General features: G+C 39.8%; 2 protein-coding genes across 4 annotated transcripts; both read left to right on the plus strand.

Moving 5' to 3' along the window:
* Positions 1 to 158: 158 nt before the first annotated feature.
* Positions 159 to 14331, plus strand: alpk1 (alpha-kinase 1). 3 transcript variants are annotated; one of them, XM_040040847.1, is made up of 14 exons: positions 159 to 274; positions 1715 to 1923; positions 2601 to 2755; positions 2858 to 3056; positions 3593 to 3652; positions 3749 to 3835; positions 3915 to 3991; positions 4655 to 4750; positions 4837 to 4941; positions 8260 to 9958; positions 11215 to 11362; positions 11436 to 11598; positions 12125 to 12311; positions 12394 to 14331. In XM_040040847.1, the coding sequence occupies exons 2-14, from the start codon at positions 1791 to 1793 to the stop codon at positions 12603 to 12605; spliced, it is 3321 nt and encodes a 1106-aa protein (XP_039896781.1). In that variant the 5' UTR covers positions 159 to 274; positions 1715 to 1790; the 3' UTR covers positions 12606 to 14331. The 3 variants fall into 3 exon arrangements, with proteins under 3 accessions (XP_039896781.1, XP_039896782.1, XP_039896780.1); XM_040040846.1 differs by lacking the exon at positions 159 to 274 and adding an exon at positions 358 to 962; XM_040040848.1 differs by lacking the exons at positions 159 to 274; positions 12394 to 14331 and adding an exon at positions 354 to 962 and having other exon boundaries at positions 11436 to 11612; positions 12125 to 12230.
* Positions 14332 to 15735: 1404 nt separating this feature from the next.
* Positions 15736 to 17921, plus strand: LOC120739159 (ependymin-like). The gene is made up of 6 exons (XM_040040857.1): positions 15736 to 15910; positions 16046 to 16080; positions 16503 to 16637; positions 17103 to 17289; positions 17377 to 17464; positions 17563 to 17921. Exons 1-6 carry the CDS (start codon positions 15844 to 15846, stop codon positions 17690 to 17692), a joined length of 642 nt encoding a protein of 213 aa, XP_039896791.1. The 5' UTR covers positions 15736 to 15843; the 3' UTR covers positions 17693 to 17921.
* Positions 17922 to 18354: the final 433 nt, after the last annotated feature.

Consider the following 18354-nt stretch of genomic DNA (forward strand, 5'->3'; position numbering starts at 1 on the left):
CAGCGGAGGCAGCCGAGTTCAGTTATCTGCTCGCAGCTGGAACGCGTGCCAGCCTTCTAGTGTTCCAGCTGTGCAGCTCACAAACACACTGCAGAGCCACAGTCCCGCCTATTGGTAGTATGACTGCAACACCGCCACAACCTGTCCACGGGGCTTTTCATCGTCTGATCGCTTTTCTGAGAGATCGAGGCGTCCTATCAGCCGGGATCACATATTTATTAAATGTGGACGTGTGTTACCTGAAAAAAAAACTCGTGAAAATGTAAATGTTTTGGTGAGTGAGTGCTGTTTAGCAGATATATATATATGATGTATATATATATATATATGATATATGATGTAGTTGTTTTTTAGAATTTTGGTTTATGCGTCGAAAGTTCAAAAGTCCTCCCAAAGATCCTTCAGGATATTTATTATTTTATACATAAATGTATTCATTTAATTATTTATTTCAGTCACATTCCTACAGCCCAGCTACCTGTTGCTGTAGATCACAGTTGTGTCCCTTCATTACGTCACGCGTTGCATTCAGGTCGCGCAGGAATAAGTATAAACAACAGAGAAAACATTAAATACTAAAAATACAGCATTTTTGCTGAAGTAATTTAAGCACAACCACCAAAAATTGTTTATTTGATAAGATTCTTTAGTAATATTTAAAAAAAATCTGTTAGACAGTATTTTATAAATAAGCGGGACGACAGGTATAAATAATAATATAAATAATTTTTTATTTTCTTCTTATAAATAGAAAAATAACCAGTTAAATAAATCATACCACGTATTTTGATGTTAAGTCTAACCTACTTTCTTCATGTTCGGGTTTTACAGACCAAGGTTTAAATAATGCAACAAATATCGTACGCTCCGGGGTACAAGTTCGATGTTTCCGAAAACGTTGAAAGCAGCATTTCATGATTCCGCCCCACCAGGAAGACGCAGAGAGCAAGAACTAACCATAGGTGCGTTTAAAAAAAGAACTTTTCATACATTTTACATGAAAAGAAAAGAGATAAATACTTCGAGGTTAGCCACACTTAACCGAGGTGTCTAATTACGAATGTATGCTAATTAGCTGTAGGCTAAGTTACACTGAATAGTGCAGAAATACTTTCTGTGGTTGGGGTTTTTCAAAAAGCAGAAGTGTATTGAAATAACATACGTACAAGTATATCATATACATATATATACATATATACACACATAGATAGATATAGATAGATAGATAGATAGATAGATAAGAGGCTGAAGAAGTTGTTCGGTTAATAGTGTATGTTTTATACATTCGACTTCATAAACCAAAAATAACTTTCACAACGATGTTTTATATATAGTTTGAAATCTGACATATTATTGAAGAATTTCAGAATATTCTTACTGAACTAAACTTAGGTCCGTATGCATTCATTATTATGTGTTATAAGCAAATTCTTTAAAATGAACTAGATGAGGAGTTTTTGAAAAGTCCTGACAAATTAGGCCGTTAACACTATATATTTATATATTTAGTCCCCTTTTAAAAGTATACAAGTTCAATTTCATCACGCGTTTTGTTGATTTATTTGTGTGTTTGTTTGTTTTTTACATTTTTATCGTAATGTTAATGTTTTAAAATATTACAAACGGGCCGGATGTGGAGCCGCTCTTTCTCAACAATATTTCAACAGTATTGTCATTTCATGGAATTTCCCTCTCTTGGATCACTCTCTTACAGGAACAGGGGTGAGGAGGCCAAGAGAGAAGGATTTTTTTTCCTTTCCGAAAACAGCTAACTGCGTCTGTTTGCCACAATGGACAGTCGAGAGGTGGGAGATTTACTGGACGAGTGCCTCGGGGCAGCAGAAGCAGCAGGTCGGCAGTCCACCGGGGTTTCTGAGGCAGGGCCCACCACACAAGAGCGGCTGAATTACTGCAGCTGCAGAGGTCAGACACAAGATGGTGCTGTTTAGTGTTGTTTGAGCATGTGAGATACTCAGAGATTTGGGTCAGGATCAAAGGTGAGGTGGAATTATGCTTGCATAAGCTCTGTACAGCTCTGTAGCTTCCATGGCATGAATTTGACACTTTGTGATGTTAAGCATGTGCCTTTAACTAATGCGGGCTGGTGTCTCGCATCTTATAGGGTCAACACACACGTACTGTTACATGTTACTGCTAAACAAGGGACAAAACATGCTCCATTTCACTTAGATTTTTCATATAAATGATGTTTTGCTGCTTATTTTAGAATCTTAGACCTAAAACTGTCCAAGGCAGCTTAAACTAAGTCTAAGTAAATTAAGTCTTCCTTTTGGGAACTTCCTGTTATTGGTTCAAACAGCAGTACATTTCTAAACAGCAATCCATCCAGCTTTTCCTTGTGTTGCGTTGCGTTGATGTGAATCTTTCATGCTTTTTTTTGTATATACTTTTTCTAATGGTGGATGCTAATATTAATGGTCAAAGTTTCAAATAAAGAGGTCAGTTTATGTACTAGTAATCCCCGTGTAGCTTGAATGTAGTCACTTTAGGTAAAGATATTCTTTTGTGAATACATTTTGAAAGCATCCGTGTATCTTAAGCCCAATACTGTTTGCTCATCTGGATTTTATTTCCTGTAGACTCGCTGTGTGCCGAACTGGCCTCCCTCCTGCAGGAAGCCATGGACATGAAATGGCCTTTTGCACCGGAGAAGTGGCAGTATAAGCAGTCTGTCAGCGCCGCTGACAAAACCAACCTCAATGACCTCATCAGCAAACACTTGTCTCAACTACTGGTAATAATTAAATAATAACCTATTCAGCTTGGCACCCTGTGGTGTCATTGTAAATAAAAACATAAGCACAATCCCAAACGTTGTGTTTACTGTGTCTGCCAGGATCTCCTGAAGGCCTGCATCAGAGCTGAGGAGGCACACTGTGCACTGGCAGTTGTCTTCTTAGTGGACCGTTACCTCTACTGGACTGATGATTCAAGCCGTCTGCTGAAGATTGCCAAGCTTCTCCACAGACGCTACCCCGAGACCCCCATAGCCCCCCAGCTGGTCATACGGCAGGCCAGGGTCTATTTTAACTCGGGTACAGTGCAGTGAAAGATTGGGATCGATGCTTTTAAAGTATTTTTTTGTCTTCTCATCTCTGTGTGATATCAGTGACACGGGATTTATCTAATATGGTAATTTCAGCTACGCTGCGAGCACAGAAGCTCCACCCATCAGCTGTTCAAATCTTTTGTCTGCAGGGGGCAACAGATCAGTTTGGCATGTAGGGAGGGGTGAAAGAGCTAAAGCAGCTTTTTTTTCAGACAGTGGATGGACTAAAGCAAAATAAGAAAAACATAATTTTTTTAAACTATAAATCAAAGCCGTTCTTGGAGAGTGAAATAATAGCAATTTGGAGCTGGAAACGACTATATAAACTCCTGTTTGATACATGTTAGTGCTAATTATTGTTTGGAGAAATTATAGTGATTGACGTAAACTCATAACCTGGAAATTGCACATGAACGGCTCTCACTCCTTAGTTATTTTTGCCACATTTCATTAAAGGGTTATTTTAAGTAAGGCTTGTGCAGACCTGGGTAAATGCAAACATAATCATTATCTGCCCCACAGGAAAACTGCAGAAGGCAGAGTACATCCTTAGCAGCCTGATTAACAACAGCGGGACGACAGGTAGTTTCCTGTCTGTTCCTTTTCACGGACATTTATTGAGGATTAAACTGAGTCCACAAAGTAAACAAATAATGTGCCTTTATCTTTTATGTGCAGGTCATTGGATATACCACTCTGAAAGTGACCGGGTGCTCGTGCAGGCTGTGAGTGTTCAAGTGCGTGGCACGATTTTGCAAAAGCTGGGTAAGATCACTTTTGTGACGTTAAAGATAATTTTCATTATTTTGTGATTATTTTTTATTGTCTTTGTGTTGTGTTTTAGGCCTGTGGTTAGAGGCTGCAGAGCTAATATGGGCTTCCTTGGTTGGGTACTACTCGCTTCCTCAACCTGACAAAAAGGTACCACAGACAATACTATCAGTTGGTTGCCATAGTTGGCATAGTTGGTTGAGGTTTAAATCAGGGATGTCAAACTCATTTGACATTGTGGGACACTCTGCTTTGTGTCAGCTTAAAGAAGTTTAAGTACACATTTTATCTCTGGGATATTTGAATATAAGCAAAAGAAAGGTAACTTCTACATGATGAAGAAATGCTGCTGTGTGCTTTAATTGTAAGAAATAAAAGTGTAAAATTACAGGAAAGATTCTGTTAGCTCATCGGACAAACTTTCCTGTAATTAAAAAAATGGAAAATCTTTGTTAATTTACAGAATGTGCTTCGTTTTTATTTTTACTCTGAACGCACTGTAAAAATACTGCATTTCTATAGTAGATAATGATTGTGTCATTTAAGTGTTTATCAGATATTTGTTTTACTTTGGTGTTGTATAAATGGCCATGATGAAGCTGTAAAATCTATGAAAATACATTTAAAATATAAAACTTTTGTCCTCCTTCACATTTTCCAAAGCCATTCAGTGGACCAGATTGAAGTCTTTGACACACTGATTCTGGTCCCCAGGCCTTATGTTTAATGTTTGACTATCCTGGTTTAGATGTTAGTCGGCCCAGTTTACACACTGTGATAAACCTCTGACCTGCAACTCTGTTTATTTTATAGGGTATTGGAACTTCCCTTTGTATACTGGCCAGTATATTGGTATCTATGAATAATGAGGACTTCCATGCCTTTAGGACTAATCCAGATATTGATTTTGTAAGCCCGCCTCACAATCTCCATTCATTAGTTGTTTTTTCTAAAAAAAAAATTTGCTGCATTATTTATTCTGTCCATTTTTTCAGACGTTACTTGGGGATGGAAATCATCGTCTTCTCTCAGCAGCCCAAGCTGCTAAGATGGCAGTGGTATACACTCAGTATACTTCACTGTATGTTTTGACTAACGTGGTAAGTTACTTCTACTGAATAATCTCTGTTTACTTGCCTGCAATTGACCTTTAGAGTTCTAGTTTATCAGCATAGATTACTGACGCAGATAACTGAAACTTCCCCAGCATAACTAATTTGAACTAAGTTTTATTTCCTGCAGTGATAGAGAATCCTCATAGTCCAGCAAAAGTTTTATGTTTAAGCAAGTAGTTATCAGGCAATCCTTCATTGAATGTGTTTGCTGTTTTGTTGATAATATTGAAATCTTCCTTCCTGCAGACTTATTTTTTTGAGTCTGTCTAATTAGAACCCCACTCAGGCATGAAATTGGTACTGCTGACTGATTAAATAATAGATAAATAATAATGACAATTATTATTATTGTTATAAATACCTATCCAAAAAGAATGTATGTCAGATTTGTAGATAGTCTTGTTACGGCTCAGTTACACCAGAGTAGTCTAACAGCAAACACCTTGTGATTTTTTTACCTCCAGAGATGACCCTAAGTGACTGCGTTAACTGTCTGATCACAAAACAATTGCACAAGTTGCCTGGTGGGAGGCAACCTGTCTCCAAACAGTTGCGAACAGACTCAGACTGCCTGCAATCACTTTCAGACACACTGTTAAAGGTCTGCAAATAACTGCTGTCTAACTTATAAACACAAACAGCCAAAATGTTGCAATCAGTATGAGTCAGTCTGCTGTGATAAGTGCAACTTGTCCTTGACACGTTTCTTTGCAACACTGGGCTCAACTCAGCTGCTTGTATTTGGTTTTATCCTGGTGATATTCCTATGTAAAGGTAAGGTTGCAGAGCGCCTTTGTCATTTTGCAGTTAATCTGCCACCCTGCAGCAACTGCGTCACTATTTGAGGAGGAATTTCCATTAGGTTCTGGTTGGACTCTTAATGTTAAGTAGTTACTGCATGAATTTCTGTACTTATGTACTAAGGTTGAAATTCATTGCAAACCATGGCACATGTTTGCAATAATTTTGGTTGTGTTGTGGTCTTCAACTACTGTTTTCTCTATCCCCTTGAATGCAATGCTCCATCAAAAAAATGGATTTTTAAAATGTTAATTAACTTCTTAACGATTTTTAAAGCCTGTATTTAGCCTGTGATAGTTTTTGCGATTTTGAATTCAGTACCACATGAGAACTGAACAATGTTAACTACTGTGGTTAATCAGCTTGTCTTTCAACACTATCTGTGTTTGGGAACTGACGTGGAGGGCAAATAATTTTGTTGCTTGATAAAGCATTTTACTTTACTTGAGCAAGACGGAGTCACCTTTGCCATATTTTATGTTTGATAACGTGTCAGGTGATTCTATTAGTGACAGCTTAGGACTCTTAGCATGCCAGTTAAGCAACCACAGTGCTGCACTGTGCTGCTGACATACCTGAAAGAATGTGGTTTGGCCTTTTCATTCTGAAATAAGCGAGGCCTTCCTGAAAAGCAATGTGTTTCTCCAAAACCCAAAATGATATTGATCCATATAAGGGATGTTTCAGTATTCTTTTACTGATGATAACCATGATATTTAAAAAACTAAATATTTTTATGTGGTTTTGTATAGTTACTTAGAGATTCTCCACTTTCCAACGCTTGTTTTTTGATTGTGATTCATTTGCCCCCCAAAAAAACACGAGTTAGAGATGAATTTGACTAATGCTTCTTAATCTGTAATTGTGGTTTTTAGCACTGATAATAACAGAGTAAAAATCTGGTGTCTGACAGCCTTAGTTCAGCATAAATAAGGCCTTCACAGAGATGCAAGTTTCACATGTGTGTAGCCATGTCATTGCTTTGAATAGTGTCCAGATCGCAGGCTGGATGGTTCCTCTCCTTTTAACCCAAAGGATGCAAAGTCAGCGATTCAGTCAGAAATATAAATTTTGATTAGTCAGTCAGACCACAGGAAAGTTTTCCCCTTTGCCTCAGTCCCAGAGGTAGGGGATATTCTGGATTCTGGTTTTCATGCATAGTTCCTTAACCCAGACAGTGGTTTCTGCTAATGTCTAATAGTTCAAAGATCACAATCATTCAGTACTGGTTTCCACTTTTTCTCCCAACTTTTTAAAATGACCTTTTTTGAATATCATCATTTCGTTCTGTCTTGATATGATATTTTCAGGTAAATAGAGGGTTTAAATGATTTGTCAACTGTTGCATTTTGAGTTTGCTTATATTTACATACAGTGACCCAACTTTTTTTTGGATGTATAGCACTGCGCAAAACTCTGAAGCCACCCCTCATTTCTTTATATTTTACTATGAAAATAGGAAAACCTGCAGTGAATTATTTAAACACATGTAAACATACATGGCAATATAGTACAGAGGGCGAAACAGTACAATTCCATATTTATTCTTCAACACAGCCTGCACGCAGCTTTCTTCTAATTTGTTTAAGGAATTTTCGGGAACAGCTCTTCAGCGTTCTAAAAGGACATTCCAAAGCTCTTACTTGGATGCTGGATGGCTTTTGTTCCACTGACCTTACAGTGTTTCAGTAATGTTGAGGTTTGGGTTCCATTATTTTGACAAGCTCACCAACACCACTGGCTTAAATGCAGCCCCAGTGACAGAGCCTACAGATGGCTATAGACCCTCGCTGTTGTACCTCTCTCCTGGCCTACTCTGTACAAATTGATGACAATTTGAACCAAAAATTTCACATTTGGATTTGTCACTCTGGTCGCCACTGATTTTCAGTGCAGTTTGTGTGTTATTTCCATTCCTATTCCATTTCCATTTTTGATGAGCAAACAGTAGCTGGATCCATTAGTGGGCTAGATGCATCCCTCAGCTCCTATGTCAACCTTTTGCTGGATTTTTTCGTATTTCTTAAAGATAAGACTTTCAGAAAAAGTTCATCCACTGTAGATAGTTTTTTAGTCCTGACACTTTTTCTCTTCTCCAATTCTCAGTTTTTTTTAATCACAAATCGCACACCATGGCAAGATATGCTAAGTAAAATAATAATATATGCCTGTCGAGCTGTGTTATCTTTGACCTTTTTCGCAGAATTAACCAAAATAATGGAAACAAATTATGTGTTTTTGTGACAGACTGCTAATAACAAAATGCCTAAAGATACAAAATTGGTTCTATGATAATTTGTCTGTTATGTGTAGACACAGTACTAGTACATGCATTGCATTAGGTTCTTCTTAATGCTTGAATACTGTCAGGTACAAGAACGGCACTGAAAATGAGTGAGTAAAGAAATGAGGGGTGGCTAAAGACTTGCACAGAATGTAGGATCGTAAACGAGATCTTTCCTGTGGTTATGTAATTGTTCCTCTGTTTGTGTTTTTCTTTAGACAACCCAAGGTACCTGCTTGCTATCATACAGTTTCTCTGTGGAGTGTCCAGATTCTCAAAGACAGTCATTTCTCCAGCAGGCACAAGAAGCATTTACAATTGGCCTTCTCACCAGAGCAGAGGGTGATCTGGTAACCAGCAAGCAGGAGCTTCATACCTTTCTAAAAGCTGCCTATTCCCTCACTGTCACTCACAAGTGGCTTGGAACTCCTTTGGAGGTTGTAGCACAGGCAGTTCAAGCTTGTCAAAATGCTTTATCTAGTTTTTACAGTTACTGCCATGCTGGTACCCAAGACAAAGACAGCCTGTGCACTGAGATCATGCACCTGGTCACCCAAGTCAAGCTGCTTCTCCGAGTGGAGCCTTTCCTTAATTCAGACAAGGGGTCTTTTGTCCCTGACAGCTACAGAAATGTCAAAGACACCTCTGTAAATTTTACTCTTGCAGGTTTCGCTAAGATAATGAGGCGGTTCCAAAAGTATCACGAGTCACTGTGTGAGACCACTAACACACACTGTAGGGATGCTAAAGATGAGATAGAGATGGACAGAGGAAGGCTGTGTATAACAGCGCTTTGGACAACCACTGGCACACTCAACACAGAGGCTCAGGGAGGCTCACATTCATCCAGCGTGCATATGCCTCAAAAGCCTGAAAGCACAGATATCCTTGGCTCCTCGTGGCAGGAAGTGTCCATAACAAGTTCAGGCTCTCCTCAGCCCAGCAGAAGCTATACAGGAAGCAGTGCTATTGGACATAGAGAGGGAGCGACCAATCAGAGCTGTCTACCCACAGAAGATGATGAAGAAAGGTCAGATGACAAGTCACAGTCTCCCCATGAAAACAAGAAGCGAAACTTACAGGGTTGTAACTCTGGTGTCAGTTCTGCACTACCTGCCACTTCCTCCTCCAGCATGAGCAGGGATTCAGAAAACTTTCAGATGATAAAAGCTGAAATAGAAACGCTGACCTCTGAAGAGGACGTGATGTCTGATGCTGCTGAGGCAATAGCTGAAGGAGTAGTGCAGTCCTTATCCCAGCTATCTATAACATCCTCTTGCTCCCTTGGGGACAGTTTCGGTTCCCAGTCATCATGGGAAAAACTTTCAGCTGATCTGAATTCTCCCACATACAGGAAACCACAACCAAGTAGTATTTCCAAAGCAGGAGCTTGCCAAAACAGCGATTCACCAGATTCAGATGGGAGCTTCTTCATTTGTGAAACGGTCGATTTTGAAACAGATGATTCCCCTACTGATCACATGAGCAAAAACCAGAAAATACGTGCTTTATTAAAACCACAACCGATCAAAAGCCCCAAAGTTTACCAAAATGCGGAAACTGAAGTACAACCTGCAACAAACAGCACTTTAGCAATGCAAAATAGTCAATCCCAGGCTGTCACAGAACTGTTACCTGTCACTGAAACCTCTACAAAGAGTTCATTTGGAGTCCTGGAGGTGAACCAAAGTTGTTGTCAACAAACTGAGGTGCAGAATGTGCCCCAGAAGAAGAACTCCATGTGCTACAGCTGCCTAGACCCAAGCACTGTAGCTGATGCTGTCCCTATGAAACCATTCTTGTTGTCACAATGGGATTACCGAGCCCTTCTGGCTGGCATTTGCAATGATTGTCTGCTGAAGAGGTTGCACAATGACGAGAAAAAATTCAAGTTGGAGCAGTACAAAACTGCCCACAGTAAGTTTACATTCCTGCTCTTCCTTTGTCACCATCAGTACTTTCTGTGAGCTACAGAAGAACTATGGCTCTAGGGTGTCAGCATCATTCTGTCACTCTAGATAAAAATATCTTAAATGTAAAATATATTATGTATGATCACGCGTTGGATGGATTACTGTGAAATTTTAAACACTCACATTCCCCGTCCCCAAACGATATATTCTACTGTCACTTTCCCTGTAGTGACACCATGATGTTCACATTTGCTGTTTTGAGTGAGGTGTCTCTACAGCGACTGGATGGATTCCAGCAGAGTTTGGCACAGATATTTATGTTCAGCACTCGTGACATTTCCATTGCTTTGATTTCATTTTGCACCATTTTTTTCCAGTTCCCCTTTTAAATTTATACTTGGAATCTGATTCTATAGTTTTGCATGATTCACATTTATGACAATCCTTATTTTCTTTCTACACTGGGCTGCGCCTCACTTCATACATAGCAGTTCTGACTCCTTTAAGCCTCCCTCACTTTCTTCTGATTAGCTGCACTCTCATAAATAGGAGGTTTAAAACCATATAAGTAGGGCTTCTGTGCTCACACCCAGATCTATATGCTATATATATCATACAGATCTGGCTATATAAGAATTAGACCAATTACCACCTTCACAGATGGCTTGGCTTTAGTTTCTTATTCAATGGGCTACATCCATCCATTTTCTTCCATTTATCTGGAACCAGGTTGCAGGGGCTGCAGCCTAAGCAGGGAAGCCCAGACCCCCTCTCTAGCTACCTCCTCTACCTTATCTAGGGGAAACATGAAGGCGTTCCCAGACCAGCTGAGAGATATCATCTCTCCATTGTGTCCTGGGGCTGCCCCTCCCTCCGGAGCTCACCCAGGAGATGCCAAGGAGGCTTCCTTATCAGGTGTCCAAAGCACCTCAGCTGGCTCCTTTCGAGCTCAGTCATCTAGGAGAGGCTCTGAGTAAACCCGCTACTCTACCACATCGAAAGGAGCCAGCTGAGGTGCTATCTCTAAGGCAAAGACCAGACACCCTACAGAGAAAGCTTATTTCAGCCACTTGTTCGTTCAGTGTCTACCCAGAGCTCGTGACCATAGGTCTATGTCCCCATTTAAGGGACTGAGATGATCTTTTTTTTCCATGAAAATGAGCACCAATGAGTTCAGCAGGCGGGTAGCTTTTATATATCAACCCCAGCCTTGTCTTACAGAACAAAAAAGCTTGTAATTGTCTGTTGATCTCTATCTAGGTGCTCTCCATTTAAAGTTCTCCAAGGCCACCGGACTGTGGACAGCCATGGAAACTTGTGTTTACATTGGTGACTCAATGGGGGAGAAGGGCGCGCAGAGAACAACAATATGGGTGCAGTTTTTACACCAGGAGGAGCGGCTAAGCGAGTATGGTAGCAATCTTGGTTCAACCTAAATATGGTGACTTGAAGTCTCATCTTTTTCCTGTATTTGTCCTTAGATATGTGGGGAAAGATTACTTGAAGCCAAAGCTGATCCAGTTTCCTCTGAAAGATGTGGAGCGACAGATGACAGCCCAGTACTATGTGACTGAATTCAACAAAAGTCTCTACGACAAAGAAGTTATGGCTCAGATCTTCTTTATTCCGTCAGAAGCCCTGTTGGTGAGGGACTGCTGGTGAAGAAACACTTATTTAAAGGAATTCGAGATAACAAATGTTGCATTCAAAGTGCTTAATTTGTAAAACATCCAGAGTGTGGTACAACCTGCAGCAGATTGAAATGTAATACTTTCAGTTTAAAGCTAGAAATCTGTTTTTGTGACAGTAGTCGAGCCATTATTCTGTTGGTTATTAGTCTAGGAAACGCTATGATCTGCAAATTTTTAAAATTTAATTCTGTGTGGAAAGTATTTATTAAATTGGGCCAAAGACAGAGAACCTTTATCATTATTCACTGAGTGTAAACCAGACTGTGTACTGCCATTTATCTTTTTAAACACAATATAATAGTACAGCAGTGTGTGTGCTGAGAGCCAATCACAAACCGAAAAGACACATAGAGCCAATGGATTACTGAGATTAGTAACATTTAAAAACAAAGATTTATTTTAGTAATATTGTTACTACCAATAGAATCCAAACAGTCTTCAAATGTTACAAAATATCTCTCTTGTTTTCCGGTGATCAGATTCTGGATGGAGATGAGATTGTGGGCTGTGTAACCGTGGAGCCCTACATGCTTGGAGACTTTGTCAAACTGACCAACAACACTGAAAAGAAGGAGAAGATGTTCCATGCTACAGATTATGGCCTCGCATTTGGACACTTCACCTACCTGTTCTCTGGTGGCCAGGAAGTCGTTGTAGATTTACAAGGTGTGTGACATCTGCTGCTTATCACTGAACGTAATATTGTCACATGACAAAGATTAGTAGTCATCCATTTATTTTTCCACAGGATGGGTGACAGCCAACGGCAAAGGACTGACCTACCTCACAGACCCACAGATTCACTCCACCAGGATCCCTAAGGGTCCTTCTAACTTTGCTGCCAGAGGGCTCAGTTTGTTCCTGAAATATCAGCATGGACCTGAGTGCAATCAGATTTGCCACCTGCTCAAACTACCTCCACTGGACCCAAACTCAAACGTTTCTCCTCAAAAACTTTGAGACGTTGGACACTATTTATTGCTATCCACAAAAAATTGAAAATTATTTAAGGGGCTTGTTTTGGCAAGTTTTTGGAACTGACTTTCACACTGCTTTTCTTTTTTTAAAATGTACCGATAAATGCATTGTGCACCCTTTTCTTGGAATACTAGAAGTGTAACAAATTTACAAAGAGCTTTTGGGTGCTACATTTAGTTACAAGAGATAAGAGATCATTCTTTTATAAGAGAAGGATCTGAAAAGACAAATGCTACAAAATTATTTATGTGGTTTCATTATTGTCAGCAGATTATCAAACAGTTAACATCTTAGGCTCTTTTCATCAGGTGGTCAAAGATCTCACACCTGACAGAATTTTTTCTTATTGTACCTTTTTTATTTTTTAATTGGAAGTCACAAAAATCATGTGACTGCAGACACAAGGAAACATGATTTGATAAGAGAAAAAATATTTTTTAAAAGATGTTATCCATCACTGTCTCCTCTCTATGAGTGGATTGCTGCCTAACTGGAAAGGGAGTGAATCACCTGATGCTGTTTGAAGTCGTTTTGAATGCTATTATGGAAGATTTTAAGTAGTCTGTCCTTTTACTGGGATATAAAAACATGTCATGTTAGCTGTTAAGCTTATTTGCAAAATTGGTTAGCACTGTTGGCTCATAGCAAGAAGAGTCCTGAGTTCGGAACCAGTCTAGGGCCTTTATTTGTGGTGCTGTCCCCCGATCCACTCCTTTTGGACTGAAAAATGATCCAATATCCCAGGGCTGTAAAATCCCTCTATTGCTGTGCTTGCTCGGTAATGTTGCACAACTTGACAAAATGTCTCGTAATGCACATCCGCATAACCACACAATGCGTTCATGCACATGTGACTCCCACACAATTCTAATGACATATAAAATATGCAAATATGTGCAACTGTTGTATTGTCTTCTTTTCTTGTTTGTATCACTGCACATTTTGTCCTTTTGTAACAATATAGATAAAAAAATTAATTAACTTTGATGATAGAAGCCAGCAATGTTTAGTGAACTGTAAAATCGGTGTAAACAGGCTACATGAAGATGATTATTATGCAGTCTTCTCTACTGAAATGTTTTTGGTGCATATGGTCCAGTAAATGAGTGAGTAATAGATGTTTGAAATAGATACTTTATTGATTGCACAAGGGAAATTGATGTGTTACAGCAGCACGATGAAGGGTACAGTCTACAATAAACAGCACAGTTAAAAGAAGTGCCACAGGTGCCTGGTAAGGCCCTTATACTATGAGATAGTGCAGGAATTTATATATTTACAACAGTGATAAAAAACAAAGAAAAAGAAAAATGATGTTAGTAATTGTTAGTAATAAACATTTGTAAGGGAGAAGTGCAAATTGCATTAATAAATAAGATGTACAAATTAAATCATAAGAAAAAACTGCATGAAGGTATAATACAAAAATGTGTTTGGGACCATACGCCTGACAGGTGTGTTCACCTGTCACAGAATGAAGAGTTGTTATTATACAACTTTACAGAGAGTGCTAGGAATGAGTTCCTGCAGCGTGCTTTATAGCAGCGAGGTTGATGTAGTGCAGAGACAATCAACTAAAAATGGCTTCTGACAACAGAACAGTACCTTGTGTAGCAGATCCACCAGTAGTTGTGTACCTGTGTGTGTGTTAACAGGTCAATAAATGGAGCCCTTTGCAAAGTGCTTTGCAAACTGCCAATGGGGAAAAGTGTAATGTAAATATAGTCCATTTATCTTTACAAGGGGTGTGCAACATGGTCAAGGTGAATACAGTAGAAAGACCTGACTGACATCGTTTCAGTGCGACACATGACCGCTGCAGGTCTACACCTGTAGGTCAGATACCCTTGTAACTGTTGGTATTTGTTCAATTTCCAAATGGAAAATGATAACAGTAGAAATGCTCTGCTCATACACATTAAAAACATCTCACAAGGTGCATTACTGAGTCAGCCAAGAGTAGAATTATTAGGATGATGACAATGATGAAAGCAAAAACAATTCGGAGAATTTACACTGTAATACTACACATAGCATAACTTGCAAAGGATGTGTGTGAACTGCAATATTAGAAACGCCTTCTTGTATAGCATAACTATAAGTTTTGTATAGGCTTATATATGTAATTAATGCATTTTAAAGTAGTAGGTTTGTAAGTTTATCTAAAGCTGTCAGGTGGTTAGGTCTGCTGACAGCAGTCACACACCTCTACAGTCACATGACAGTGATGTCATTCATGCGCACATGTTTACCCGTCCCCATTCGGCCAAAATCCTGTTCGGGCTTTATGAGCTGCCCTCTTTTGTAAACACAGCATGCTTTACCCTTGGCCCACTGTGCGCAGTATGACACAGTATCACTAAGCGCTGTTATGAATATTCGACTGGAAAGCGGTGTATTTTTTACGTTTGTCCTCACTGTAAGTGCACTGTATGAATAGAGTTGGCATAACATTATAAGCACCTACAGATAGAAGAATAACACCGATGGTCTCTTCATCGTGGCAGACGTTAGTGGGTGGGATATGTTAGGGAGCAGGTGAACATTTTGCCCTCAAAGGTGTGTTAGAAGCACGAAAAACTGCAAGCATAACGATTAGCGTGAGTTTGACGAGCGCCAAACTGTGACTGTTTGGAGACTGCGTCAGAACATTTCCAAACACTGCAGCTCTTGTGGGATGTTCTCAATCTGCGGTGGCCGGTGTGGGTATCTATGAAAAGTGGTCCATGAAGAACAGTGGTGAACCAGAGACTCGGTCGTGGACAGCCAAGGCTCACTGATAAAACGTGGGGACGAGCAATGGACGAGCTGCCGTAGCTCAGATTAAATGTGGTTCTGATAGAAAGATGTCAGGATACAGAGTGCATCACACAATATGAGGCAGGTGGTCATAATGGGGTTATGTTTCACTTTTGTTGCAGAATTTGTACATTTGTAAGCATTTACAGTCTACACACACTCTGCTGTATGAGTCTCTTGCCCTTGAAAAACATTAACCAGCTTTTAATGTACAAAGACATTTCCTTTTATGGGCTTACACTGCAACCTCACCCTGACAACACCCGAATCTGAACTTGAGCCCTCAGATGTTGGTTGAAAATAAAACGCGGAAGCTCTAGGCCTGTCTGGTCATCTGTCAGCATATATAAGGAAGTGCAGCTCCTCTAGAGCAACAGAGACTTCGCAACTACCTGTGAGAAAGTCTGCGGATTCCTCGAAGATGAAACTCTTTGTGGTGTTAGTGTGCGTGCTGGCAGGCTGCCTGGCAGAGAAACCTCGCCCATGCAGTAAGTAAAAAAGGAAATCGGAGACGAGCTCTGTTGTGGTTACAGTGATAGCTCACTGTTGGGTTCTCATTGCTGTTTTCTCTTGCTGACTTGTAAATATTAATAAATAATTCTGTTTTCTCTTATTTCACGCAGAAAGCCCTCCCCTTCTGACTGGAGCCCTCACTGTTGTGAGTTTATGCTTTGTGTACTTAAAACTTTTGCTATTGCTATTAATTATTAGGGAGAAATGAGCCTCTGTTGTTGTTGTGCATTAGCAATGTTTGATTGAAACATAAAATATGACCCATTGTTTAATGTTTGGGTGAACAGTGGGTAAAAAGCATTTTAAAAAGAATAAAAGTGTGTCAGCCATTGCATCAGAGTTAGGAATGAGGTGGTCTTGTGGTGTTGAGATACAAGTCCAGACATTTCAGTGCTCAGGTCAAGGTCCAGATTGATGTTTATGGCGAGTGAGCATGTCTGACAGTGTGGAAAGCAAACAAAGAAAATGAAAATTGTACTTGAACGAAACGTGCAACCACATTTAATTGTCATTCATATTCTGTGTGAACGAGAAAGATGTCAACAATCTTGCATTCTGTTTCTCCAGTCCACACAGAATGAAAAGCTGTGGGTTTATGCCAAATACCTGTACGATGCATGGGGACAAAGGATCCGGCTCATGGAGCTGGGGAACTACCAGAACAAGTCTTTCACCTATGACGCCCTGCTGCTCTTCAGAGAGGTGACCAAAGCAAACACAAGAACGTCTCAAATATTTGTTTTAGTGTGCAAATCACTGCTGATATGATTCTACTGAAGTGGAGACGCATGAGGCCAACGACACAACATGTTATAAGAAAGTATTTTCTTTCCTTAATGTTTTAATGGAATATAATGGGAACTTGTAAGCATGTGCAACTGACGCAATAAAAAGCGGGCCATATTTTAAAAAACAAACAAAAACCCTGACAATGACAGCATATTTAATTAGTTTAAGGTTAGCACATCTTTCTCTTGATTAGAATAGATATTATGGCATAATTTTGGGTGTGAGCACCCATATATGTTATTTCTGTGCTAGGTTTTGATTGTTATTTCCATCTTCAGCAAACAGAAGTTACTGAAATAACCATCATCTTTAGACTGAATCATATTGTATGTAACAGCAAAAGAAATTCTCATTCTTACCCCACAACTCATGCACCAGGCTGCCATGTATGAGATCAACGACAAAGCTCGTACATGCAAGAAAAAGCCTCTGAAGGCAGACTTCCATCCTATGGAAATCCCAATAAATTCAACTCTGGTGGCCCAAGCCGTCCTGGGCAGCTCATCTGGACCCGGTGAAGGACTCCTGGTCAACACCTGGACTGGAAATCTTCCTGGAAACACAGGTGAGTTGGCATCTAATGTTCAGAACTGTCATCCTGGCTGTTTATCTGCACTCTGTTTATGGACACATTTCATGTCTGTCCTTCCAGGAAAGTACCTGACCACCTTCACTGAATTCGGATGCATTCCAGTCAACACTATGTACCAGACACAAGAGTATGGATGGATGGCGACAGGGTTCGTTTCCTCTCAAGTCTATAGTGTGAAAAATGTAGAATGAAATACGTTTGCGTGCGTCCAAGTAAAAGCTGTGTCGCTTTCTTTGTGCTCACCAGCTTCTTCAACAACGTCGTTGGGATTTCTGACCCCAGTCAGCTCAACCCCCCCGACTTCTGCCCAACAGAGATGACGTCGAATGGAGAGCAGCCTGAAGATTTCACCAGCTTGTTCTTTAAGCTGCAGTGAAGGCTTCGGCGGGTTTTTACCTTACTGAGATCATCAATGTTGTAAATTGGCATTATATAAATAAAAATGAATGGCATGTAATTGCATGTAAAATGCTGTCTCCCCGGTATTTCTGTTTGAAACATGGAGGACGAGTTTGGCCTCATTGTTCTTTCTGTGTATCTCTAACCGGGATGAACTTTGCAATCTTTTTGGCATGCCGAAAATGATAAAGCGGTTCGACAAATCATCTGGTTTGGTTTGGGTTTTTTTTGTAACAGGTTATTGCCTGTCATATTTGCTTTTCTTACTTCCCATTTTCTAACACTGTGTTGTGGCCACATCTTGTGTTCATCAGTACAAATGTAACACATGAATGCATGCGGTGTATTTCTTGTCTCTTGTTTCATGAGAAAAGGTAAAGAAGGCTGTATTCTCAAAATCTGTCTATTGACGCCAAAGAAAAAAACATATTAATTTGACCTAATTGTTTCAGGAGTAAAAAAAAAAGTCCTGGAGGATCAAAAGTCTTTATGTTTAATGCCTACCTTGCTGGTTTCCAGTCGTTACTTGCTTTCTGGGTTGGTTCACCAGAGAGGTGACACTAGTCACCTTTACCAGCAGACATAGTTTCTAGCTTATTAAAGTAGTTTGTGTACATATGAGGTGGGAGTGGTTAAGGT

Source organism: Simochromis diagramma, unplaced genomic scaffold (genome assembly GCF_900408965.1).
Source record: "Simochromis diagramma unplaced genomic scaffold, fSimDia1.1 OVJJ01000317.1, whole genome shotgun sequence".
Classification (NCBI taxonomy): domain Eukaryota; kingdom Metazoa; phylum Chordata; class Actinopteri; order Cichliformes; family Cichlidae; genus Simochromis; species Simochromis diagramma.